Genomic DNA, 26838 nt, shown 5'->3' with positions numbered 1-26838 from the left:
TCAGTCCCAGAAGTGCAGCAGGGTCCCGGCTGTGTGATACAGCCGAGTCCCTGCTGCGATCTCGTGGGTGCAATGGGCAGCACCCACGAGAACCATGGACGAGTATACTCGTCCTGGTGCGGGAACGTGCATCCGCCCTGGACGTGTATACACGTCCATGGTCGTTAAGCGGTTAATATACCCATTTCTTATGTATACCAACTGCATATATGCTATATACCGTTGATATCTATGCTGCCATCTCGTGGTCCGTTTTGAATATCGTTGTGAACTAGGGCAGTATACTCCCATCTTGTTGGCAAATTTAGGTATTACTGTGACTTAGTATGGTATAATGACATCATATTGATCTGCATATTCAATCGTATTTTATATATCTATATTTTAAATAAGTATACTGTATATCTATTGTATATCTATTTTTACATATTTTACTGTTGATGTCTTATTTGTGCAACGATATTCCTATCTTCCAAATATTAACGAATAATAGAGGTATTTAATTTATTGTGTGGGCCTCTGAGGATCTTAATTTAAAATGTATTTTATTTTTTATCCGCGGTCCTCATATTTATATTTTTGAGAGACGTATATTACTTTATCTTCCTCGCGTATAAATTATAGAACATACCCAATGAGCAAATATAATTATGCAACTTCACTTTCAGTGTATTAATGTGGATATTAGTTGTAAACCATTAGTGAATATGCGTGCTAAGGATAGCTACAATTATTTAGATGACCATGGTAGGAAAACATTTCTCTATTATTTGTTTTTAATAAACGTGTGTCTGTGAAGGCTCTCAGCTGCTAATTCGGCACCTGATACCTCAGATGTATTGTACTAAACTTCTATTTTTAACTTTAGTTACAATTCAGTTATTATTATTATTATTATTATTATTATTAATAAGAATTACATTTGACCTTGATTTGGCACAAACTGCTATGTGATGCGCGATAAGAGATGCTCACAGTGAGCTGAAAAAGAAAATGTTTACATAAAGCTGAAAAAGTGTGACAGGCAATTTCTCCCTTCGCTATGCCCCCCTCCTTCTTTGCGTCTTCTATTATAGAGGACTGTTAAGTGTTAAACTATACAGCTCTGCCGCTTTTAGAGATTTTCTCCTTTATCAAGAATTATTTATAAAGTGTGATATATATATATATATATATATATATATATATATTAAAATGTACCTTTATTGTCCTGCCTCACACTCTCATATTTATTGTATCCATGGTACAGTACAGTTCAGTACAGTCGGACAAGGACATACTTATTGGCCCATCTTAGGAAGTTAGATGAAGTCCACTAATAGTCTCTAAAACAGGTAAGATAATTCTAGTGTGTTGGTCAGGTACCTTTATTGTTTTACCTAGGTCACAACAGATGCAGATAAGGAAGTCTGCATAAACCTTCTTTTTGAATTGTTGAATCCTGAGGCCACCCAATATACGGACATTACTACACACATAGCTCCCTTCTGCTTAGCGTATGAGGCCATGTATGTTACCATGGGGTACAAGACTGCTGGCACACCTTCAGATGCCGACTTTGCCCTGTACCACCTCTCTCTTCTTCCATTGGTCTCTCTCAGCATGCATTGCCGATTCTGTAAGAGACCTAACCAGAAAAAAATCACACTCCCCATCCACCTGTACACTTTGCACCATAACTGTGGGTGGACAGGAGCACTGCGGCCTTGGCAGCCTCCTTCACCATTCAGTCCCCTTGGCTTCTGTGGCTGTTTTCTTCATGTTGGTTTGAACTTTATGATGGCCATATTCACTGGCAGCTCTAGAACTTGAACACTTGAATTACAAACTACAGATTGGTTTGCCCAAGTATTAAAAAAAAAACTATACTCCAATAGGCCCATACTTGTGGGCGGTAATAAAAGTGTACCCATACTCATTGTGTCAAACCTTCAGATATCTTACACATCTCAGTGAATACCTTCAACTCTACTTTTTAAACCACCAGCTTAGATTGAGTGATTTATTGCAGTAGAACTTCATTCTGCATGTGGTCACCATTTATCCTGTCTTATGTATTATATTTTTACATTACTTGGAACAAACTTACATTTATAACTCAGCATCAGCCATGGATTCTCAGATTTTTTTTTATCATGCCTTTTGAATTCTTAACCTCATATTTCAAAACAATTTAAACATAATCTGAGAGTAACAAAGCTACCAAAGGGGAGAGGAGAGAGATAGAGAAAAGAAAAGAGAAAAAAAAAGGTCTTTATTCTTTCTTCCAGCATCTTTAGACACTAAATTATCATTATAAAACTATCCACTCAAAATTGATATTATTCAAATAAATGCAATGTAGAATGTATAGGTATATCACATTGTGTATGCAGGTACCATAAACATACTGCATTTTAAACAGTAAATATATTTCCTTCAAGTCTAATATGATTTTTATGTTTCAGGAGAGGAGGCTGTCATTCTCCCTATAAGCCCCACCTTTTTCCTCCCACTCCTCTATGTCACCGGTCACCACCCCTTTGAGTCTGGCATTTTGTCCTCCCTCAGGTTTTGTCAGTCTTCAACAACATTGAACATCCAGTATCTGATTGGGTTTCTGTGTTGATTTACATCGAGACATACAAGACACATGTAACATAAGACACATGTAACAATACCGACACTTACAAATACTCAACGTACAACACACTGGGCCCCCACATTCTCACCAAAAAATTTAAAAGAATAAAAAATATATAGAGCTCTTTTAAAAAACAGAAGAAAAGGGGGAGAAAACAAAATTTAGAAAAATCACCTTCAATGCGCATAGTTTATAATTATATAAACCATTAGTTGATTTTTAACTACTTAGGTAATATTTATCAATTAAATAGTGATCACTTTTTATATATTTTATTTAATTTTTCTTGCCCAAACGTCTTCTCTTGTTGCTCTTGTAATATAATCAAACAATTTATTGCATTTCCTGATACACTTCATTTTTTTGGCATCCATCATGTGCAATCTGGAAAAACAAAACTTACTAGGAAGTTAATAAAATATAATTAAATAGGTTCAATTAATACCACGTGGATTTTCTTTTGTTCTACACCAATCTAAAAAAGAATCCATTACAACACAAACAACTTCACAGAGAAAACATTCACTGGTCATATTCCATATATTCCTGATTCATTAATACACATCACAAATATACAACATACTTTATATCATAAGAACCATTCTATGAACGTCATCACATGACTACATATACCCAGCTTTCGCACAGACCTAACACACCATCTGCATTCCACAGCACCAAGCATCCCCCATCATCTTCACTTTTACCCCTACCATCGGGAAAAAACAGTCCATCAATTCCCCCTGACACCTTCAGTACATTCCTGAACAAAGGATTAACACTTCTACAGTTTCAACAAACTCTTTGGAATCTTCTACATTATTGTACCATAATATCACTTACATAAACCAAATCACCTTTTTTAATTCTACCTTCCTCTGCACCTTCTGCAACATACTGTTCTCCTTCCTCTTAACTTACACCTTTAACACTGCTGTATATGAATACTTCTGTCCATTAACCATCAGTATATTCCAAACTTTCAACTGCCTTAATATCCACATGCTTTTCCTTCTTCACATCCTTTTCCTTCACTTATCACATGCTTTTCCATCAAAACATTGAGTCTCTATTTTGTTTCGCTCTCTAATCCTAACAAGCTACTTACAACATTCCGCTCCTTCCTCATCTGTCTCACCACCTGCACACACCATCAACTCCTGGACCAAAACCACCAACTACCTCATCACAATGCACACAGCCATTTGTCTACTGAAACTACCATATCCAAAATCACCAAGGAACATTCTTTAGGGGATAATGTGACAACCAATCCTACTCAACAACTTAATTTACAACACAGACACAGTTTTGAAACTTCTTTGCACACTCTGCATTAGGGATCAACCAATTATCGGTTTGGCCGATACTATCGGCCGATATTCACAATTTTTTACATTATCAGTATCGGCAATTACCTTATCAGTCACCTGCGACTAGAACTCCTCTATAAAATTGAGACCACACAGAGGGGAGATTCCCTGTCGCTAGGGCTAGTTCTAGAGGGTCAACAAAAGCCATCTCTCAGGCTCCCAAACCTGCCCAAAAGACACAGATAAGCTACAGTTTCATAAAGAAATCAGCAGACTTATCGTGTTCTTGAGGAGATTAGACTCCTAGTTTGGAAAGTTCTGGGTTGCCCTGGATGTCCTGGAAGGTGTCGGTCCACCAGACTTGGCTCTTCCCTTGAGTGTGGTCCAGTGAACAGAATCCCACTTCTGACACCAACTGTCAAGGATGGTTGCTGTTTAGGCCTTAAAATGTGCGTGACTGCTGCTGTATACTGCGACTGTGTCGACACAATAATTATACACCAGACAAAAAGTTATTGTAAAACTTTTTCTCAGCATACTGTCTAGGGAGCTGTACCCAGCGAGTTCCCAGAGATAGTTCTGTTTATTATACGGAAGTACATTGTTTTTACATTTGACAAAATGGTCTGGTGGATACCTATGGAGAAGGGAAAATGAAATGTCCGATAGTGGAGTTTATGAGCACTCTTTTGAATTCTAGCAAAAAACAAAAAAAAACAAAGGGGAATTAAAAAAAAAACCCACTAAACTATGGAAACTATGGACCCTCAAATTACTGCAAAGTGCTCTTTTGTTCTTTTCATCTGACTTTTGACCACAGCTGCGTCTTTCTGCAGATGTTTTGCTGGGCTCTGTAAGCTGAGATGTATTCAACGGAACAGTACACCTCACTACCCTCAGAATCTCAAGTCAATGACACCTTTACCAAGCATGCAAGAACAATAATTTCCCTTTGAAATTATTTTCTTTTGAATTGAAACTGTCTGGTTGATATATCACACCCTTTAAAACAGATAAAAAGATTTTTTTGGAATGTTTATCAACAGACACATAAGGCTGCTTTCACACTGTAAAAAGTACCCGTTATATAACACCCGTTATAAAATAGAGGACAATCTCCGGGTAAAACCGCCATTAGAAAATCCCTAACATACGTTAGAAAATCCCATTATAGTCTATGGGATTTTTCTAATAGCAGTTTTAACTCGTTATCGCCCGTTATTCATAACGGGCATTATTTTGTAATGGTGATTGAACGGAAGAAATAATGCATGCACTATTTCTCCCGTTACTATCTCCCGTCATAAAATAATGCCTGTTATGAATAACGGGCGATAACGGGTTAAAACGGCTATTCAACTAGTTCAACTTGACTATAAAAAATAGAAGTGTTCTAGTTATTTTGTCCAACCTCTGAATATACGTGCCACCTTTCATTGTAATCCTGTCTGTGATGATGAAGAGAATAAAAAGTGATTTATACATTTATACAGAACATGATGATAACGCTTTATTGCCAGACAAGGAAAAAAAAATAAAATACATTTAACAATAGATGTTTAACAATAAATAATTTACTGATTATGCATTCTATTTTAGACAGACCATAAGTTAACACTTAATATTATCCGAAAAAAAAAAAAAAAAACTTCTAATTCCCTCCAGCGCTCACATGGTGCCTCTGGTTTTTGTGCTCTGGACCTAGGTACAATTTCCTGCTTTTTGGGGTTACACGTGATGCTGCTGCTCAACTAATTGTTGGCCGTAGGAATGTCCCTCCTCAGCCTGCAATAGGCTAAGTGCCAGTGGGATGTATTGAGCTTTCTTCCATGTGCCGGGGACCAATAACTCACACTGCTTAGCCTATCACTGCCCGAGGTGGAACATCGCTGAGGTGGCTGATAAGAAAATGGTACAAAGCTTAGTGAAATGCATGGTATGGGAAAAAGGAGATGCACTTAGGAAATGCTGGAGCATATTCTTTTTTAGAGTAGGTATTGAACTACAGTATTCCTTTGTAATTCCTCCTGAAAATGTATGCCATTCACCATTGACAAGTAACAACCAGTTGTCAATTCATTCATACATTCCTGCAGGACTTACAGAGTAATGGTAAAATGCAGAGTATTTATTAACCCCTTAATGAATATGGACGTAAATGGACGTCATGGTGCGGTGGTACTTAATACACCATGACGTACATTTACACTCTGCCATGACTGCGAGCAGCGGCCCGATGCCCGCGGTCATGGCAGAGCGTAAATGTACGTCATGGTGTGTTAAGTACCACCGCACCATGACGTAGAATGGGTGAAAAAATCCCTCTATAGGCGCTGCTTCTCCCAAATGGATGGAATTTTATTTGAAACAATGACGCGTTTCGGGTATTTACCCTTCCTCAGATTCATACTAATCTGAGGAAGTGTTAATACCCGAAATGCGTCATTGATTCAAATAAAATTCATCTTTTAATCGATCTTCTGACTCGAATCATCCATTTGGGAGAAGCAGCACCTAAAGAGGGATTTTTTCACCCATTCTACTGCATGCATTGTGGAGAGCCCTGCACTGGCTTCCACTTCCCTACGGCTTTGCAGCACTCCCAGGATACTAGTACCCCTTGCACTGGGGTGATATGCGCATATCTATTGCGCTCTAGGTGAGCACAATATTAACCATCTCTTCTTACCTTATTGCTGTCTTGGGATAATGCACTAGGCGCCTGTGTGGTTTCTCCTCTTTTTTTGTCTCCTATTTCTACCGCACCATGACGTCCATCAGCAGCCAGGGACCCCCCGCGTAAAGGTCTGAACTATCGAAAAATATATTGTTAATTATCCCGTATGTAAAAAAAATAAAAGTCCAAAATTGCTGCTTTTTTGTCACATTTTATTCCCCCAAAAATTATTTTGGTTGACCATAAATACATTTTATGGTAAAATAAATGATGTCATTTCAAAGTAAAATTGGTGACGCAAATAACAAGCCCTAATATGGATCTGTGGATGGAAATATAAAAAAGTTATGATTTTTAGAAGGCGAGGAGGAAAAAACTAAGATGCAAAAATAAAATTGGCCTGGTCCTTAAAGTGGTACTACGCTGGCCAGTCTTCCAGCAGCATTCTGAACATTTAGTTCTGGACACTGTGGTCGCGCTGCAGGGGTTGGCCACGCCCATCAATGTAAGTCTATGGGCGGGGGCGTGGAGGTGTCACAGCGGCCGTCATGCTGCCTCCCATAGACTTGCATTGAGGGGGCGGGTCGTGGCCTGATGTCACGAGGGGGCATGGTCAACCCCCTCAGCATGACCACAGCATTTGGAACTGAATGTTTCAAATGGAGCCGGAAGGCTGACCAGTGGAGTACCCCTTTTAAGGCCAAAATGGGCCTTAAGGGGTTAAGGCCGTGTTTCTCAAATGATGTGGTTAACTTATCAGTTGGGGTCCCACTAGGTGTTGTTGATGTGCAGCTGGTGAGACTGAACAGCGTTTAATCTAGAAAGAAAGCAAAAGGTGCTCACACAATGTGAATGATGCACTTACCAGGGATGGTCGTGTGGTCCAAGCACAATGTTGGTGATCGTATACAGCAGAAAAGGACTTAGGAGTCTAAGTTAATAGTAAATTTAGCTGTAGTGACCAGTGTTGGGCATCCGCTGCCAAGGCAAAGAAAATCATGGGGTGCATCAATAGGTGCATAGATGCCCATGACAAGGAAATCATTCTACCACTGTACAAATCACTAGTCAGACCACACATAGAATACTGTGTACAGTACTGGGCACCAGTGTACAGGAAAGATATAGTGGAGCTGGAGAGGGTTCAAAGATGGGCAACCAGGGTAATATGGGGAATGGGAGGACTACAGTACCCAGAAAGAGTATTAGGGTTATTTAGTTTAGAAAAAAAAAGGCTTAGGGGAGACCTAATAACTATGTATATCAGTTAACAGTACAGAGATCTCTCCCATGATCTATTTATACCCAGGACTGTATCTATAACAAGGAGGCAGCCTCTACGTCTTGAGGAAAGAAGGTTTCTACACCAGCACAGATGGGGGTTCTTTACTGTAAGAGCAGTGAGACTAGGTGGTCATGGTGAACTCTGTAAAAGAGTTCAAAAGGGGTCTGAATGCATTTTTGGAGAGTAACAACATCGCTGGTTATATAACTAGATTTATAGGGACAGAACGTTGATCCAGGGATTTATTCTGACTGCCATATTTGGAGTCGGGAAGTAATTTTTACCTCTAGTATGAGGGTTTTTGCCTTCCTCTGGATCAACTCAGTAGGGACTCATTAGGGTTATAGGTTGAACTTGATGAACTCAATTCATAACATCGTAACATAGTTCATGAGGTAGAAAAAAGACCAATGTTAGAACCATAGGGGCAGCCTTCCCATCCACAAACAGACAAACCATTTTGGACACTCCTTCACAGAAACATTAAGATTCCACTCTGCACTGGACAGACTTCCAAGCTAAGGTTCAGTAGTAAAACTTTATTTACCACAATGTAACATGTTTCGCGATGACCCACTGCTTCCTTACATAGGGGTTACATTGTCGGAAATAAAGTTTTACTACTGAACCTTTGCTTGGAAGTTTGTCCAGCGCTGAGTGGAATCCCATTGTTTCTATGGAGGAGTGTACTTATTGGCAGAACAGAGTTTTGACAGTGAGCACATGCTGTACAGACCCTTATTTGGCTGCAGCAACCTCTGACTTGGCAACAGAGGACCCTTTTGGGACCTAGCTATTTTCTATTTTTATTTTATTTTGTTTTTTCTTTCTCTAGGTACTTCACATGGATTATTTGGGGTTACTCTGTCAGATGTCATTAACCAGGATCGGGTAGAAAGACAGCGAATTCTTCCTGTTCGAAATAGAAGAGCATGTGCTGAAGTTGAGAGCAGTGTCATGAGTTTTCGGGTACAAACACAACATTCATCTAACCGAGGAATGTTAATGGACCTTCCTTTATCATCTATTTTCAGAGATGGAGCAACACAGATAAGAAGAAGGGTGAGATTTCCACATTCTGTAAAATACATGTGCTTTATTGCACAGCAAAATCTTTGCTCAGTTTGACGTGTAATGGGTTTGACTAACTTCTTGCTTTACTACTCTAAAGAAAACTGTCAGCCTGTTAACCCACACTAAACACTGGGTTATAGTGTGGGTGAACAGGAGTCCAACGAATGGTCACTTACTTAACCCCTTAAGGACCGAGGGTTTTTCCGTTTTTGCCTTTTCGTTTTTTCCTCCTTGCCTTTAAAAAATCATAACTCTTTCAATTTTGCACCTAAAAATCCATATGATGGCTTTTTTTGCATTACTTTGTAATGACATCAGTCATTTTGCCCACAAAAATCTACAACGAAACGGAAAAAAAATCATTGTGAGACAAAATTGAAAAAAAAAACCCGCTGTTTTGTAACTTTTGGGGGCTTCCGTTTCTACGTAGTACATTTTTTGGTAAAAATGACACGTTATCTTTATTCTGTAGGTCCATACGGTTAAAATGATACCCTACTTATATACGTTTGATTTTGTCGTACTTATGGAAAAAATCATAACTACATGCAGGAAAATTAATACGTTTAAAATTGTCATCTTCTGACCCCTATAACTTTTTTATTTTTGCGCATATGGGGCGGAATGAGGAATCATTTTTTGTGCCGTGATCTGAAGTTTTCAGCGGTACCATTTTTGTATTGATATAACTTATTGATCGCTTTTTATTCATTTTTTCATGATATAAAAAGTGACCAAAAATGCACTATTTTGGACTTTGGAATTTTTTTTGCGCGTACGCCATTGACCGTGCGGTTTAATTAACGATATATTTTTATAATTCGGACATTTCCGCATGCGGCGATACCATATATGTTTATTTTTATTACTTATTTTTATTTACTTTTTTTTTTGCAGTGTTATATCTCCCATAGGGACCTATAACACTGCACACACTGATCTTTCACATTGATCACTGGTTTCTCATAAGAAACCAGTGATCGATGATTCTGCCGCTTGACTGCTCATGCCTGGATCTCAGGCACTGAGCAGTCATTCGGTGATCGGACAGTGAGGCTGCTGTCCTGTAAGCTGTTCAGGATGCCGCGATTTCGCCGCGGCTATCCTGAACAGCCCACCGAGCTAACCGGCATACTTTCACTTTAGACGTGGCCCCGCGTTATAGATCGGGAGCGGACACATGACGTTCCAGTATGTCATGTGTCCTTAAGGGGTTAATTATGTCCAATAAGTCCTGAACTATGTCCCCCAGATCATCCTCTGGTGAATTCATGCAGGGGGCGGGGCTTCACCGACCCCATTTACATATTCATTGTCTGTGACACCACAACCTAATAAAGTGGAGTCACAGACAATGGATATGTAAATTGAGTTGGCGAAGCCCCACCCCCTGTACCCAATTCACTGAATTCAGCAGAGATCTTCTGGGGAACATATCTCATGCTGGACATATTTAAGTAAGTGACCCCTCATTGGACTCCTGTTCACCCATACTATAACCCAGTAGGATTAGTGTGGGGGAACAGGCTGACAGTTTTCCTTTAAAATTAATAAACAACCAGGTTCAGAATAAGAGAGAACCCAAGAAAAATATTTTTAGTTTCCCACATAATTTTATACCCGCGGTGCCATCAGATGAATTTCATATGGCACCATTGGCATGAAGTGTAAGGCAGCTGTCTATTGACTTCAATTTTGGTCATTTAACCATTTAAGGACAACTTTGTTTTTTATTTTTGCTATTTTAATTTAGCTATTTACTGTATTTTCCCCTTCACCTTCTAATAGCTATAACGCTTAAAACTTTCTACCTACAGACACATAAGAGGGCTTGTTTTTTGTGCCACTGGTTGTTCTTTGTAATTACATCACTCATTTTACCACAAAATTTATTATAAAACAAAAAAATAATAATTTGTGGGGCAAAAAAAAAATTGGGGGGGGGCTTCTGTTTCTATGCAGTGCACTTTTTGGTAAAAATGACACATTATCTAAATTTTGTAGGTTCATATGATTTAAATCGTATGATTTTTGATTTATGAATTTTTTTCCTATGTTTAAAAATTATGACTTTTTGTACAAAAATATGCATGCTTAAAATTGTCTTTTTTAAATGCCTTTCTGATCCCTATAACAATATAAAAAATCGTATACAAGGTTGTATAAGGGCTAATTTTTTTGTGCCGTGATCTGTTGTTCTTTATTACCATTTTTGTTGTGATGGGACTTCATTATTTATTATTTCTGAAGTGATCAAAAATATGCAATTTTGAACTTTCGTATTTTTTTTACATGTACGCCATTGACCGTGTGGTTTATTTAATGGCCAGGTAAGGGACCTCCCACTGTCCTCTCAGCTGATCGTGATGCCGCAATTTTTGTCCTGATCCGCCCACTAAGCTAGTCCGGATTAGGTTTCTCCTGTTTTTGATGCCGCAATCAGCTTTTGATCGCGGCATCTAAAGGGCTAATGCCGGATATCGACCTGATTGGCAATGTCTGGCATTAGCCATGGGTCTTGGTTGGTGATTGCAACCAGGACCCTTTGGGTATGAAGCATGCTCAGCTTCTAAACGGGCCTCATACAACGAGAGCTGGAAGAGGATGTAAATGTACGACCATTGTAGTTAAGGGGTTAAAAAAGAAAAGTTGTGCACTAGACTCCACTGAGCAAAACTCTATGTCTATCACCTCCCCCGATTGGTAATATCCAGCATTAGCCGTGGTTCCTGGTTGCTGACAGAGACCCCCGGGTATAAGGAGCTCCTGAGCGTGCTTCATACAGCGGGAGCCGACAATGGATGTAAATCTACGCCCACTGTCCTTTAGGAGTTAAAGAAGCAGTCCAGGATCTTTTTTTAATTATTATTTGTATTATTATTTTTGCTTGCATAGTACAGCATTGGCTATTATTAGAGATAATAATAATAATGAAGATTTTTTTTGTATATGCTGTTTAGTTACCTCTTTTTGCTGATGTGGCATTTATTGGATTACCTCTATCTTGGTTTACAAAAGCAAAAAGATGTGGCTTGTGTAATGCAGCCTACATTTCCAATGAATCCTCTGGCTCTGGGTGGGAAGTGTTTTCATTGCACCTGGTCATCTCATTAGGCTGTTAGTGATGTAGGTTTTCTCATTAAGCCATGTTCACACGTCCAGAATGTCTGCACGGAAAATCGGCGCATGTGGGGCCGGCATAATATGCTTGTGCTAGGTCCGCACAGAAATGCGCCATCTCATAGATATTCCGCCATGTGCACAGCGCAGAAGAATCCTGTTGAATTGACTGCTTCTTTAAAGGAAATCTGTCATCAGTTGCACCTGCACTAACCTGTCGGTACAGACAGGTAGTGTGGGTGACACAGTTGACAATGGTACTTACCTTGTCCCGCTCTGTGCAGTCGTTCTTCGGTAATCTTCTCCTGAATCTACAGCTCTGGTCCCGACTTGGAGCATGGGCGGAGCTTAGTGACGTCACTGCTGCTGTTCTCTAGCAGGGGGACCCAGCAGAGAACAGTAGCGGTGATGTCACTAAGCCCCATGCTCCAAGCCGGGCCCCAGAGCTGAAGATACCGCAGAAGATTACCGAAGAACGACTGCACGGAATGGGACAAGGTAAGTACTGTTGTTATCAGTGTCACCTGCACTACCTGTCTGTACTGACAGGTTATTGCAGGTGACACTGATGACAGATTTCCTTTAACCCCGGTCATCAATAGTGACATTGCTATCTGAGGGGTTAGAGTTAGGGTGCTCCCTCTGTCACCCAATTGCCCCCTCCTTTGATGTGATGACAGGTGCCAATGGATTTCCTTGGCAGCTGGGGACCTAAAGAAGGACCACAGGTCTGCCACCTTGATATTTATTTCCAGTTGCTTGTATATTGCCAGCATATCTGTTAGTACTTACAGTGCATAGTGAAAGTATTCGGCCCCCTTGAACTTTTCGACCTTTTGGCACATTTTAGGCTTCAAACATAAAGATATAAAACTGTAATTTTTTGTGAAGAATCAACAACAAGTGGAACACAATCATGAAGTGGAACGAAATTTATTGGATATTTCAAACTTCGTTAACAAATAAAAAACTGAAAAATTGGGCGTGCAAAATTATTCAGCCCCTTTACTTTCAGTGCAGCAAACTCTCTCCAGAAGTTCAGTGAGGATCTCTGAATGATCCAATGTTGACCTAAATGACTAATGATGATAAATAGAATCCACCTGTGTGTATAAATGCACCTGCACTGTGATAGTCTCAGAGGTCCGTTTAAAGCGCAGAGAGCATCATGAAGAACAAGGAACACACCAGGCAGGTCCGAGATACTGTTGTGGAGAAGTTTAAAGCCGGATTTGGATACAAAAAGAAATCCCAAGCTTTAAACATCCCAAGGAGCACTGTGTAAGCGATAATATTGAAAAGGAAGGAGTATCAGACCACTGCAATTCTACGAAGACCTGGCCGTCCCTCTAAACTTTCAGCTCATATATGGAGAAGGCTGATCAGAGAGGCAGCCAAGAGGCCCATTATCACTCTGGATGAACTGCAGAGATCTACAGCTGAGGTGGGAGACTCTGTCCATAGGACAACAATCAGTCGTATACTGCACAATTCTGGCCTTTATGGAAGAATGGCAAGAAGAAAGCCATTTCTTAAAGATATCCATAAAAAGTGTTGTTTAAAGTTTGCCACAAGCCACCTGGGAGATACACCAAACATGTGGAAGAAGGTGCTCTGGTCAGATGAAACCAAAATCGAACTTTTTGGCAACAATGCAAAACGTTATGTTTGGCGTAAAAGCAACACAGCTCATCACCCTGAACACACCATCCCCACTTTCAAACATGGTGGTGTTTCTTCAGCAGGGACAGGGAAGATGGTTAAAATTGATGGGAAGATGGATGGAGCCAAATACAGGACCATTCTGGAAGAAAACCTGATGGAGTCTGCAAAAGACCTGAGACTGGGACGGAGATTTGTCTTCCAACAAGACAATGATCCAAAACATAAAGCAAAATCTACAATGGAACTGTTAGAATTCGGCAGACTGGATGTGGATCCTCTGTGTCAGCGAGGGATTGGCGTGGACCGGTTCTAGGTTGCTACTGGTATTCACCAGAGCCCGCCGCAAAGCGGGATGGTCTTGCTGCGACGGTAGCAACCAGGTCGTATCCACCGGCAACGGCTCAACCTCGCTGACTGCTGAGAAGGCGTGGGACAGAAGGACTAGACAGAGGCGAGGTCAGGGCAGGCGGCAAGGTTCGTAGTCAAAGGTGATAGCAAAAGGTCTGGAAACACTGGTATGGCAAACACAGGAAACGCTTTCTCTAGGCACAAGGGCAACAAGATCCAGCAAAGCAGGGAAGGGGAAGTGAGGTTATATGGACGTGGAGCAGGTGGAAGCTAATTAGACTGTTTGGGCCAGGCACCAATCATTGGTGCACTGGCCCTTTAAATCTTAGAGAGCAGGCGCGCGCGTGCCCTAAGGAGCGGAGCCGCGCGTGCCAGGACGTGTCAGCCGGGGACCGGGACAAGTAAGTGGATTGCATCCCCGTCGGCAATGTCAGTGCAGTGCTGCCGGTCAGCGGGTCTGACCGGGGCGCTGCAGAGAGGGGAATGCCGCGAGCGCTCCGGGGAGGAGCAGGGACCCGGAGCGCTCGGCGTAACAGGAACGGTTCACAAATAAACATATCCAGTAGTGTTGAGCGGCATAGGCCATATTCGAATTCGCGAATATTCGCGAATATATGGACGAATATTCGTCATATATTCGCGAATATTCGCATATTCGTTATATTCTCGTTTTATTTTCGCGTATGCGAAAATACGCGCATGCGAAAATTAGCATATGTGGAAATTCGCATATACGAAAATTAGCATATGCTAATTTTCGCATATGCGAATTTTCGCACGCCAGTCTCACACAGTAGTATTACAGCCTTCTTTACACCACACAAGCTGGAAGCGGAGAGGGATGATCACTGTGATGTGTACTGTGAAAAAAAAAAAAAAAAAAAAACCGAATATTCGGAATTACGAATATATAGCGCTATATTCGCGAAATTCGCGAATTCGCGAATATGCGATATTCGCGAATAATATTCGAATTGCGAATATTCGCGAGCAACACTAATATCCAGGTGTTAGAATGGCCAAGTCAAAGTCCAGACCTGAATCCAATCGAGAATCTGTGGAAAGAACTGAAAACTGTTGTTCACTAATGCTCTCCATCCAACCTCACTGAGCTCCAGCTGTTTTGCAAGAAGGAATGGGCAAAAATTTCAGTCTCTCAATGTGCAAAACTGATAGAGACATACCCCAAGCGACTTACAGCTGTAATCGCAGCAAAAGGTGGCGCTACAAAGTATTAACTTAAGGGGGCTGAATAATTTTGCACACCCAATTTAAAAAAGTTTGAAATATCCAATAAATTTTGTTCCACTTATGATTGTGTCCCACTTGTTGATTCTTCACAAAAATTACAGTTTTATATCTTTATGTTTGAAGCCTGCAATGTGGCAAAAGGTTGAAAAGTTCAAGGGGGCCGAATACTCTCACTATGCACTGTAGATAGTAATTAAAAGATTATAGAACTTATAATCTAATGTATCTGTCTCGAGCTCCCTCTATGATCTCAGGGAGAATTGTTCCGTTTGATTTACAAAACATGCCTACAAATTTTAAAGGTGCAAAATATATTCTACTGGCACACAAACAAGAAAAAAAAAAGAGGTAATTTTAGTCTGCATAATAATTCAGCCCCTAAAAGTGAATATTTTGTGGAGCCACCTTTTCTGCAATTACAGATGCAAGTCTCTTAATTTAATTTAGCACATTTAGACAAATCCAATATATTGGTGGAGATTTATTAATATTGATGTGGGTAACCCTTTTTCATAGACTTCACAGAGATCAGCGATGCCCAAATACAAAAGACATGTTTATGCAAAAAACTGTATTACATAGGCTACAAAAAAAAAACTTAAAGCATAACTTTTAATAATATACCCATTAAAAATAGTACTTAGTTTGAATAAATTAGGACCTATAGTAAATATTATACAAATGGACAAGATATTAGTCCAACAACAAAAGAAAACCCCAGAAAAATAACGCAACTGTGGACCTCAGATAAAGAGAAGGTCCCAACAACTCAGTAACTCGTCCCAACACGTTTCACCCGTATAGTTTTTACAGAATCCTCAGGGGACAAACATCCGGAGAAAGCATATAGAATACCATTTACTATCAGCAATTAAACAACCACAAAATTGGATGTAAGTAGATGTGAGCAGGAAAGTATAAACAAAAAACATTATATAGGGTAAGGATTTCTCCCTGGGGATAGCTCTGGGACCTTGACACAGCCAAAGGACACGTTTCTTCACAATAAACCGGCAAACAGTAAGTCCTTTCTCCAAGTCTGGCTCCTCACCAGCTTTTTAGACAGGTTTAGGGATAATTAAAAGCATAAGACAGGAACAAACCAAAATCCTAGACCGTCCACTTCACTGCTGTGTGCTCCTCACAAGGACGCCTGCCTCCCCCCAAAGCCACCTTGCTGTCCTCTGAGGAGAGCCCCAACTATTCTGTCTGACTTCCTTTTAAACACACTTCCCCTTTCTGCTACCTCATTAATTAGGCCATAGGTGGAGGTTTCTCCAGGGTTAGCTAGGGAAATACACCCTTTCCTTGCCACACTGTCACAATAGATAGAAATAATTAATGTCAGATACAAATCAATAACTCCAGCTGAAAGAAAGAAAGGTCATAATACAAAGAAAAAAAAACAGCCCATGGTCAGACCACTCATTGTGCCCCTAGATGATGATGGATATGCAGGTACGGACTGTTAATCAGAAGCCTCTATTTAAGTAATGCCATTTGGCACACTTTACCTCCTAGTGACGCAAGTGCCTGTGCAACCCCGCATGCATTCGTCCATGTGATGCAATGAGTGATGTGGGCCGTAGGGGATCTCCCATCTATGCTGCATGGCGGCGCCTGTATTGTTGATAGCCAGGGCGTCCCAGCGTATGAGCCCGCTGCCGGACCAAGTTCGGCTCCTGCACAAACACCTAGAAACCTGTCATAATGCACACATATTATGCTATTGCGCCATAGCAACAAGGGACGCTAGACCGGGGAGAGAAACAGTCGGAACGATAGCACTGCGATATCTTTATATAAGGCCAAACAAGATACGCCCCCTCATTGTCAGAAACAATCATCCAATGAGGGAGTGACAAAAATGAACCCTTCACAATATCAGGTTAAACATTCTTCAACCCACAGCAGCAAAACATAAAGGTGCACTGTAGCTTAAAGTGTCAACATGCGCTAGTAGTAAACTCCAGATATTTGCAAGGTCCATAAAGCGCATACATTATAATAAAAACATTTAATATATTAAAAATGACATTCAAAAATATATATAAAAATTACAAAAATACAAAAAATACAAGAATACAAATAATGAATCAGCGAGTATTCTCAATAGTTTCATTCAGACCATTAGGAAATAAAGTGCCTAGCTTGAAGATCCAAAAAGATTCCCGGTTTATGAGTATTTTATATCTATTAGGTGTATCTGCAGGAACCATTTCTATGATTTGGACCTTCAAGCAATCCGTGTTTCTGTTATGAACAGACAAGAAGTGGCGAGACACACTGTGTAACAAGAACACGTTTTTTATATTAGAACGGTGCTTATTCATGCGGGCACGAATCGACTGGACAGTACGTCCGACATACTGTAAACAGCACTCACAAGTTATTAAATAAACGACAAACGAACTTTCACATCTAAAAAGACCTTTGATAAAAAAAAGTGTCATTAGTGACTGTTGATGTAAAATAATCTTCAGTGCACACCATCCTACAACAAAGGCGACATGATTTGTTGCACCTACGCATTCCACAATCGCCTAACGGATCAAAAGAAATAGGTTTGGATCTAAATATACTGGGGGCAATTAAATTGCGTAAGTTCATGGATCTCCTAAACGTGACACCTGAATATGAGGCGACAATATTTTGTAAAACAGGGTCATTGTCAGGATCCGGGTACTGTGAGGATACTGGTGGTGGATCCTCTGTGTCAGTGGGGTGATGACGTGGGCCGTACCAGGGGAACGGAGTCTAAGGGGTTACTGGTATTCACCAGAGCCCGCCGCAAAGCGGGATGGACTTGCTGCGGCAGGTAACCCCCAGGTCGTTCCACCCGATAGCGACTCAACCCCGACTGACTGCTGAGATAGGCGCGGTACAAGGGATTAGGCAAGAGCAAGGTCGGACGTAGCAGAAGGTCAGGACAGGCAGCAAGGATCGTAGTCAGGGTCAACGGCAGTAGGTCTGGAACACTGGCTTGGGACATACAAGGAACGCTTTCACTGGCACAATGGCAACAAGATCCGGCAAGGAAGGGAAGGAGAAATGAGGTTATATAGAGTAGTGCACAGGTGATTTCACTAATTTGGGCCAGGCGCCAATCAGCGGCGCACTGGCCCTTTAAATCGCAGAGAGCCGGCACGCGCGCGCCCTAGGGAGCAGTGCCGTGCGAGCCAGGACTGTACAGATGGGGAACGGGTCTGGTAAGCGGGCTGGGATGCGAACCGCGAGCGGGCGCGTCCCGCATCGCGGATCGCATCCCTGCTAGGGACACTATCGCAGCGCTCCTGGTCAGCGGGTCTGACCGGGTCGCTGCGAGCAGGTAAATGCTGCGAGCGCTCCGGGGAGGAGCGGGAACCCGGAGCGCTCGGCGTAACAGTACCCCCCCCTTGGGTCTCCTCCTCTTTTTGGAACCCGAAAATTTGTGAATAAGGTCCTTGTCGAGGATGTTATCCTCAGGTTCCCACGACCTCTCCTCAGGGCCGCAATTCTCCCAATCTATGAGAATTTTTTCCCAGAGCGGTGTGGCCCATGACAGGGCTTTCCCGGACAGGCAGCACCGGATTAAGAGGATCATGGGCCTGGTGCTGAAGATTTTGATGGGCCTTTTTATCGAAATATATAAAATGAAAAAGCAACACAAAGCAATTTTGTTGAACACAAATAAAGCGCATCCGTCACGTTATGCACATTAAATTACCAGGATAGATGAATATATGTTAGTGTCCAAAAATTGCTGAGTTGCCCATAGCAACCAATCAGATCGCTTCTTTTATCTGATGTTACTAGGAGGATGTTAAACACTGCTGGACTGCACTTTTCCCTGCTGTAACACACACAGGCTCTGCGTCCTATGATCCTTCTGCAGTGTAATATAATGAAGTGACTGGCCGCAAGATGGCTGCCGATTATATAGGGCTGTGACATCACAGGGGTGACTGGCTGCTGATAGGCTGCATCCTGCATGTGATTCAGGGTCATCCCGCCTACTTCTCTTCCCGCCTTCCCAGGCGTCCTTGCCCCATATACTGACATGTGGATCCGCCATTTTAGATGCCCTGGAGCCTGCACCACAGTAAATGGAGTTTAATGAAGTGACTTGCGCAAAAGAATCGCAGCGATATTCGCATTCGTTGCAAATCATATATTTTCTGAAATTCGTAATGAATTCTGGATCATCAGCTCTGATTCGCTCATCTCTAGACATAACTCTTACTTTTCGACCTACAGACTCATGGTGCCTGTTTTTTTGTGTCACCAATTATACTTTGCAATGACAAACAAACAAATATTTGTGGGACAAACTTGAATAAAAATGCAATTTTGGGGGCTTTCTACACAGAGCACTTTTTGCAAACAGTCCCACATTGGGGGAGATTTATCAAAACCTGTGAAGAAGAGTGGTGCAGTTGCCCATAGCAACCAATCAGATCGCTTCTTTAATTTTTCAGAGGCTTTTTAAAAAATGAAAGAAGCAATCTGATTGGTTGCTATGGGCAACTGCACCACTACCCTACACAGGTTTTGATAAGTCTCTCCCATTAGCTTTATTTTGTAGGTCCATACGATTACAACAATTCCCAAATTGGGCCATTGACCATGCAGATTACTCAACATTATAAGCAGCGATACCACTTTTTTTATTTATTTTTTTACAAAAAATGTTTCTTTGAAAAATTAGAAAAGGGAGGTCATTCAACTTTTATTAGGGAAAGGGTTAATTAAATTTTATTATTACTTTTTTTCGCAGGAAGGGGTTAAGCACACCTGTCTATAACTTCTAGGCCAATCTGTCTATAATAGCTGTGCTATTATAAGCAGATATGCCATTCAGGAGCATAAAAAAGCTAGATGAGAATTTATCACCTAGCTTTTCTGTGCTCCTGAATGCCATTGCTGCTTATAGCCTATAAGGATAACTTACTATAAATTATAGGCAAATCTGTCTATATTAGCTTAACTAATATAAGCAGAAATTGCACTAAGGAGCACAGAAAAGCTGGGTGACAATTTCTCGCTTAGATTTTTCATGCTTCTGAATGGCATACCTGCTTATAATAGCTCAGTTATTATAGGATTTACCTATAGCCTTTAGTCAAATCTGTCTAAAATAGCTGAGCTATTATAAGCAGATATGCCATTCAGGAGAATGAAAAAGCTAGGTGAGAAATTGTCACCTAGCTTTTCTGGGCTCCTGAATGGCATATCTGCTTACCATAGAATAGACAGATATGACAGAAAGGTTATAGGTAAATCTATCTATAATAGCTGAGCTATGATAAGCACCATTGCCATTCAGGTACACAGAAAAGCTAGGTGACAATTTCTCACCTAGTTTTCCATGCTCCTGAATGGCATGTCTGCCTATAAAACTGAGCTTTTATAGGCAGGCATGCCATTCAGGAGCATGGAAAAGCTAGGTGAGAAATTGTCACCAAGCTTTTCTATGTACCTGAATTGCAAGTCAGTTCATGACTGATGGTGGTACCTTTTTGGGGGACTTCAGAAGCAGAGAACAATGACCGCCGGCGGGACCTCAGCCGCTGTCACACAGTAACATTTTTTGACGGGCGTGGGCCAGGCAGGAAAGCAGCACATACCATCCTCTTTCTGACAGGGGGGAGGAGCGTCCTACGATACCGTGACGTGAGTCACGCTAGTCAGGAGGTTACCCAGCCCATGTGACCACCCAGGCAGGAGCCGACTGACAACACTCAGGGCCCTCGGACCAAATAAAGCAAGGGCCCCCTGTGAGGCTCCACCCATGGCCACATCTCTGCCACGCCCCTATCCCATCCAAATGCCTCCTAATGCCTCAACCTACACACAAAATAAAAGGAAAGAAAATATATAACAAGTTAAAATAGGTAAGATAATTTTCCATGACCAAGAATACCAGTATACAAGGAGGAAATATATAAATCACACAAGAATACCAGTATACAAGGAGGAAATATATACATCACACAAGAATACCAGTATACAAGGAGGAAATATATACATCACACAATAACTTGATAATACCGCCATACTGTACTGAATAAAACCACTATACACAGACCAGTATTCCCCCCCCCCCCCACACACAGTGCCCATATAGCAAAAGTTACCAGCTGTACACACTGTCTGTATACCAAATAAGTGATTATATACCAGACCAGGGCTGCCATCACAAATGTTGGGGCCCCTTACACAACTCAAGGCCCCCTCTGCCTACTAACTTCCACATTATCTATAAAAAAATATATTTGAAAACACAGGACAACAAAAACAAGAGCCCTTTAGTTTAATGAGGAAGGAAAGAGGAATATACCCGGACCCCAGTGACAGTATATACCCGGACCCCAGTGACAGTATATACCCGGATCCCAGTGACAGTATATACCCGAACCCCAGTGGCAGTATATACCCGGACCCCAGTGGCAGTATATACCCGGACCCCAGTGGCAGTATATGCCCGGACCCCAGTGGCAGTATATGCCCGGACCCCAGTGGCAGTATATGCCCGGACCCCAGTGGCAGTATATGCCCGGACCCCAGTGACAGTATATACCCGGACAGTATATACCCGGACAGTATATACTCAGATGGCATAGACAGTATATACCCAGACCCCATAGACAGTATATACCCGGACCCCAGTGACAGTATATGCCCCTGCCCATCAGGACTATGCACTATGTAGGGCAGAAGAGCAGCCGGTGCCCTGGGGAGAGTACACTGTATCACTGGGTACACTGGTATATTGGGTACACTGGTATATTGGGTACACTGTATCACTGGGTACACTGGTATATTGGGTACACTGTATCACTGGGTACACTGGTATATTGGGTACACTGGTATATTGGGTACACTGGTATATTGGGAACACTATCACTGGGTGCACTGGTATATTGGGTACACAGGTATATTGGGTACATTGTATCACTGGGTACACTGGTATATTGGGTACACTGGTATACTGGGTACACTGGTATATTGGGTACACTGTATCACTGGGTACACTGGTATATTGGGTACACTGGTATACTGGGTACAATGGTATATTGGAAACACAGATATAATATAGATATTAGATACATAGATATATCAGTGTTTCCTAACCTGGGTGCCTCCAGCTGTTGCTAAACTATAACTTTCAGCATGCCTGGACAGCCAAACGCATGCTGGGAGTTATAGTTTTGCAACAGCTGGAGGCACCATGGTCAGGAAACACTGAGATATAAGATAGAAATGAGATAGATAGATAGCTAGATAGGAGATAGATATGAGATAGATAGATATGAGATAGATAGATATGAGATAGATAGATATGAGATAGATATGAGATAGATAGATATAGATATGAGATAGATAGATAGATAGATAGATAGATATGAGATAGATAGATAGATAGATAGATATGAGATAGATAGATAGGAGATAGATAGATAGATAGGAGATAGATAGATAGATAGATAAAGTGTTGCAAAACTACAACTCCCAGCATGTCTGGACAGCCAAAGGCATGCTGGGAGTTGTATTTTTAAGACTGCTGGAGGCACCCTGGTCAGGAAACATTAAGAAATTGCCCATTTAACTCCCACTGACCCCCCCCAAACAGCAATTTGCCCCTCAACCTTTTCCTCCCGGAAAATTACCTGTTGTATGGGGGGCCGCAGCGGTGGGCAGGGGAAGTCTTCCTGTTCACCTTCAGCGCGGGCGGGTGATGTAGTCAGCAATGGAGCAGGAAGCAAAGAACCTGCCTGCTCCAATAGGGCTGCAGCCTGCACACAGAGGAGTGTGGGGGGATTGGGAGGAGCATCCCTCGGCTCTCTTCCCAGAGATGCATTGCGGCCACGGCCCCTGCACCCAGCTTAAAGGGCCAGAGGCTAACTATTTATAAAAAGAAAACAGTGCTGCAGCGGCCTGCAGTGACCCAGGGCCCTAAGTAAGAAGCAGGGCCGGCCTGGGACAGTGCAGGGCCGGCCCTCTTTTTCTGTTATTATATTTATCGTGGGTGCCGGGCGGCCTATGCGGGCCGTCTGTCCAGGCCCCTGGGCCTATTTTCATGTAGGGGCCTGGAGCGGCAGCTCCATCCGCCCCTACGTTAATCCGGCCCTGCAGACAGGAGACTAACCACGAAAGCCACCTTCGACCGTTCAGTTGGAAATTGGTCCGACATCATCTCCAAATGCAGGGAACATTGCGAGAGAAAAACCACGGCAAAGTTTAGAGTCCCCATCAAATTTGTCCGGCAAAGATAAGCGGAGGCTGGAAGCGGCCACTCGCTGCGGAGGAGGTGCAGGAGCTGGTGTAGGAGATGGTTTCTGTAGCTGTGGTAGAAGCTGTTGTAGCATAACAGTCAGTTGAGACAGCTGATGGCCTTGTTGCGTTATCTGTTGCGACTGCTGGGCGACCACCGTGGTAAGGTCAGCGACAACTGGCAGCGGGACCTCAGCGGGATCCATGGCCGGATTTACTGTCAGGATCCGGGTACTGTGAGGATACTGGTGTAGGATCCTCTGTGTCAGTGGGGTGATGACGTGGGCCGTACCAGGGGAACGGAATCTAAGGGGTTACTGGTATTCACCAGAGCCCGCTGCAAAGCAGGATGGACTTGCTGCGGCAGGTAACCCCCAGGTCGTTCCATCCGATAGCGACTCAACCCCGACTGACTGCTGAGATAGGCGCGGTACAAGGGATTAGGCAAGAGCAAGGTCGGACGTAGCAGAAGGTCAGGGCAGGCAGCAAGGATCGTAGTCAGGGGCAACGGCAGGAGGTCTGGAACACTGGCTTGGGACATGCAAGGAACGCTTTCACTGGCACAATGGCAACAAGATCCGGCAAGGAGGGGAAGGGGAAGTGAGATTATATAGAGTAGTGCACAGGTGATTTCACAAATTTGGGCCAGGCGCCAATCAGCGGCGCACTGGCCCTTTAAACCGCAGAGAGCCGGCGCGCCCTAGGGAGCGGGGCCGCGCGCGCCGGGACTGTACAGACGGGGAACGGGTCTGGTAAGCGGGCTGGGATGCGAACCGCGAGCGGGCGCGTCCCGCATCACGGATCGCATCCCTGCTAGGGACACTATCGCAGCGCTCCCGGTCAGTGGGTCTGACCAGGGCGCTGCGAGCAGGTAAACACTGCGAGCGCTCCGGGGAGGAGCGGGGACCCGGAGCGCTCGGCGTAACAGTCATCACACACAATTGACCAATGTTTATTTAAAATCTCTTTAATAGTATTAGAAGCACATTTAAAATTTGTAATAAAATTGTACTTAAAATCACACTCAGTTTTGATGTTTTCCCTATTCCTATTTATACTGGCTGACACTAGTTCATTCTGTGGTAGGTTTTTCACCCTATTATAAGCATCTGCAAGTAATGATGTGGGATACCCCTTACTTAAAAAACGTTCTTTTAAGGTGCGTGCTTGTCTAGTAAAGTCAGAATCTAGGGTACAATTTTTGCGGATACGTAAATTTTGATCGTAAGGCACATTTCTCAACCATTTGGGATAGTGTGCACTCAAAAAGTCTAAAAAACTCTAACTCTCAAAAAAAAGTCTAAAATAAGTTTTGGTAAAAACTGCCCCATCCTCATTTTTCTTTATCAAAAGGTCTAAAAATTAAATTTGTGTGTTGGAAAAATGGGGGGTAAATTTCAGACCCCAGTCATTGTGATTGAGATAGGTGACAAATAAATCAGCTTGTTCAGGGGACCCCAACCCTGTAAAAGGCGATACATTGTTTAAAATCAAGGGACTGTGCAATGTAATGGGACTCGAATCGCCCCATAGATAAATTAGCGTAACTTGGGGGGAAACGAGTCCCCATTGCACAGCCCCTTGTCTGCCTGTATAAAGTGCCATCAAATGAGAATACGTTATGTTCCAAAATAAAGTGCATTGCATGAATCAAAAAAGTGGACTGTACCTTATCCGCATCACCATCTAGCCTAAAGGTGTCTTCCATAGCTTGTAGGCCCAAGTCAGTAGAAATATTAGAATAAAGTGAACAAACCTCTAAAGTGAGAAAATAAAAGTGTGAAGGAAAATAAATAGACTATAACTCATTAATAAGTTGTGTGGAATCTCTTAAATAGGACGGAAGATTGAATACATAATCTTGCAAAAATAAGTCAATAAAGTGAGAAAGGTTAGAGGTGATAGACCCAATACCAGAAATAATAGGATGACTTAGAGGTAAGTAGTAGAAAAAGGAAGAGAGTAGTCTTTAATGTTGAGAAAATCAAACTCTCTCTTGTTTAATAGTGATGAATCCATAGCTTTTTGGATAAGGAATTTATACTGAAAAAAATGGATAGGGGATGAATCACTATTAAGTACTTCATAGTAATCACGGTCAGCCAAAATTCTATTGGCCTCCGTATTCTTTCGCCTCCGTGATATAGGCCTATATCACGGAGGCCAATAGAATTTTGGCTGACTGTGATTACTATGAAGTACTTAATTTTTCTTAAAAATCAATGGACGTGCAAAGATATGTAAATCTTTCAAGGCTTTAAAGTGATTAAAAGATGAGGTAGGTGAAAAGGTCATTCCTTTAGAGAGGACTTCAGTATCAATAGTAGTCAATTTATATTGTGATAAATTAATTACCTGTGAAGCATCGTCCCCTGGAATAAGTGTATCACTGGCATCAAGTCTTCTTTTGTGATTCTCTTGCTGAAACTCTCTTTTCCGTTTTTGACGATTATTAGAGTAATTTGGTCGACTGGATAGTCCACCATATTCGCTGCTTGAAGATACAGAGTATACTGACATTGCTCTCCTCCATTGTTGTTGCTGTTGATCGCCCGTTCCTCTTCTTTGCCATTTATAAAAAAAATTCAGTGGGAAATTGTGCATGCCACAAGATTATTTTTTACTTCTTTTCTCTGAAATATCTTTTCCCCATGAGGTATGTTGCTTCTCCATCTTAGTCTTGAAGATTTCCAATTCCTCAGGTGTAGTAGCATCATTTAATTGGGTTTGAATAATAGTAATTTCTGTTTCGACTTCTTCTAATGTTATCTTATGTTGTCCCACAAGTAATTCCATAAATTGGAAAGATGATTGATTGCAGATCTCAGCCCATCTAGTATTAAAAGTCTCATCATTGATAGGGAAGGAGGGAAAAACTTGAATACGTAAACCCCTAGGAATAAGTTTACTGAAGATATAACTTTCCAAAAATGATTTGTTCCACCACACACGTAGTTTTCTGTGTAATAAAGTGCTAAGTGAATGCTCTAAAAAAGACACATTTCTCTGATCATCATCTCCACCAGCGGTTGCTTCCCCTTTAAAAACGTTATCAAGTTGTGACAACCAGGTTTGTTCCCTGGTCATAAAATCCATGGTAAATTTTTTGCTAATCTCACCTGTAATGAAAACAAATGACTACTACAGCAAAAAAAAAAAAAAAAAAAAATTGTAGATAGAGCTTGGTAACTCATGGTTTTGTAGTGGCTGCGGGTTCCTTAGGCTTTGG

At 41.9% G+C, this 26838-nt stretch overlaps 1 protein-coding gene across 1 annotated transcript in view; it reads left to right on the top strand.

Annotated features, from left to right (window-relative positions):
- The window catches only part of LOC130291605 (rho GTPase-activating protein 6-like), an 851736-nt gene that overhangs the window by 303608 nt on the left and 521290 nt on the right, over positions 1-26838 (top strand). Inside the window, exon 5 of the mRNA XM_056540562.1 lies at positions 8734-8960. Coding sequence (XP_056396537.1) covers positions 8734-8960 — 227 coding nt within the window. The remainder of the gene's footprint in view (positions 1-8733; positions 8961-26838) is intronic.

This window comes from Hyla sarda, chromosome 9, assembly GCF_029499605.1.
Source record: "Hyla sarda isolate aHylSar1 chromosome 9, aHylSar1.hap1, whole genome shotgun sequence".
Classification (NCBI taxonomy): Eukaryota; Metazoa; Chordata; class Amphibia; order Anura; family Hylidae; genus Hyla; species Hyla sarda.
Note: the sequence above shows the minus strand (reverse complement) of the source record. Positions and strands in the feature narration are given on the sequence as shown.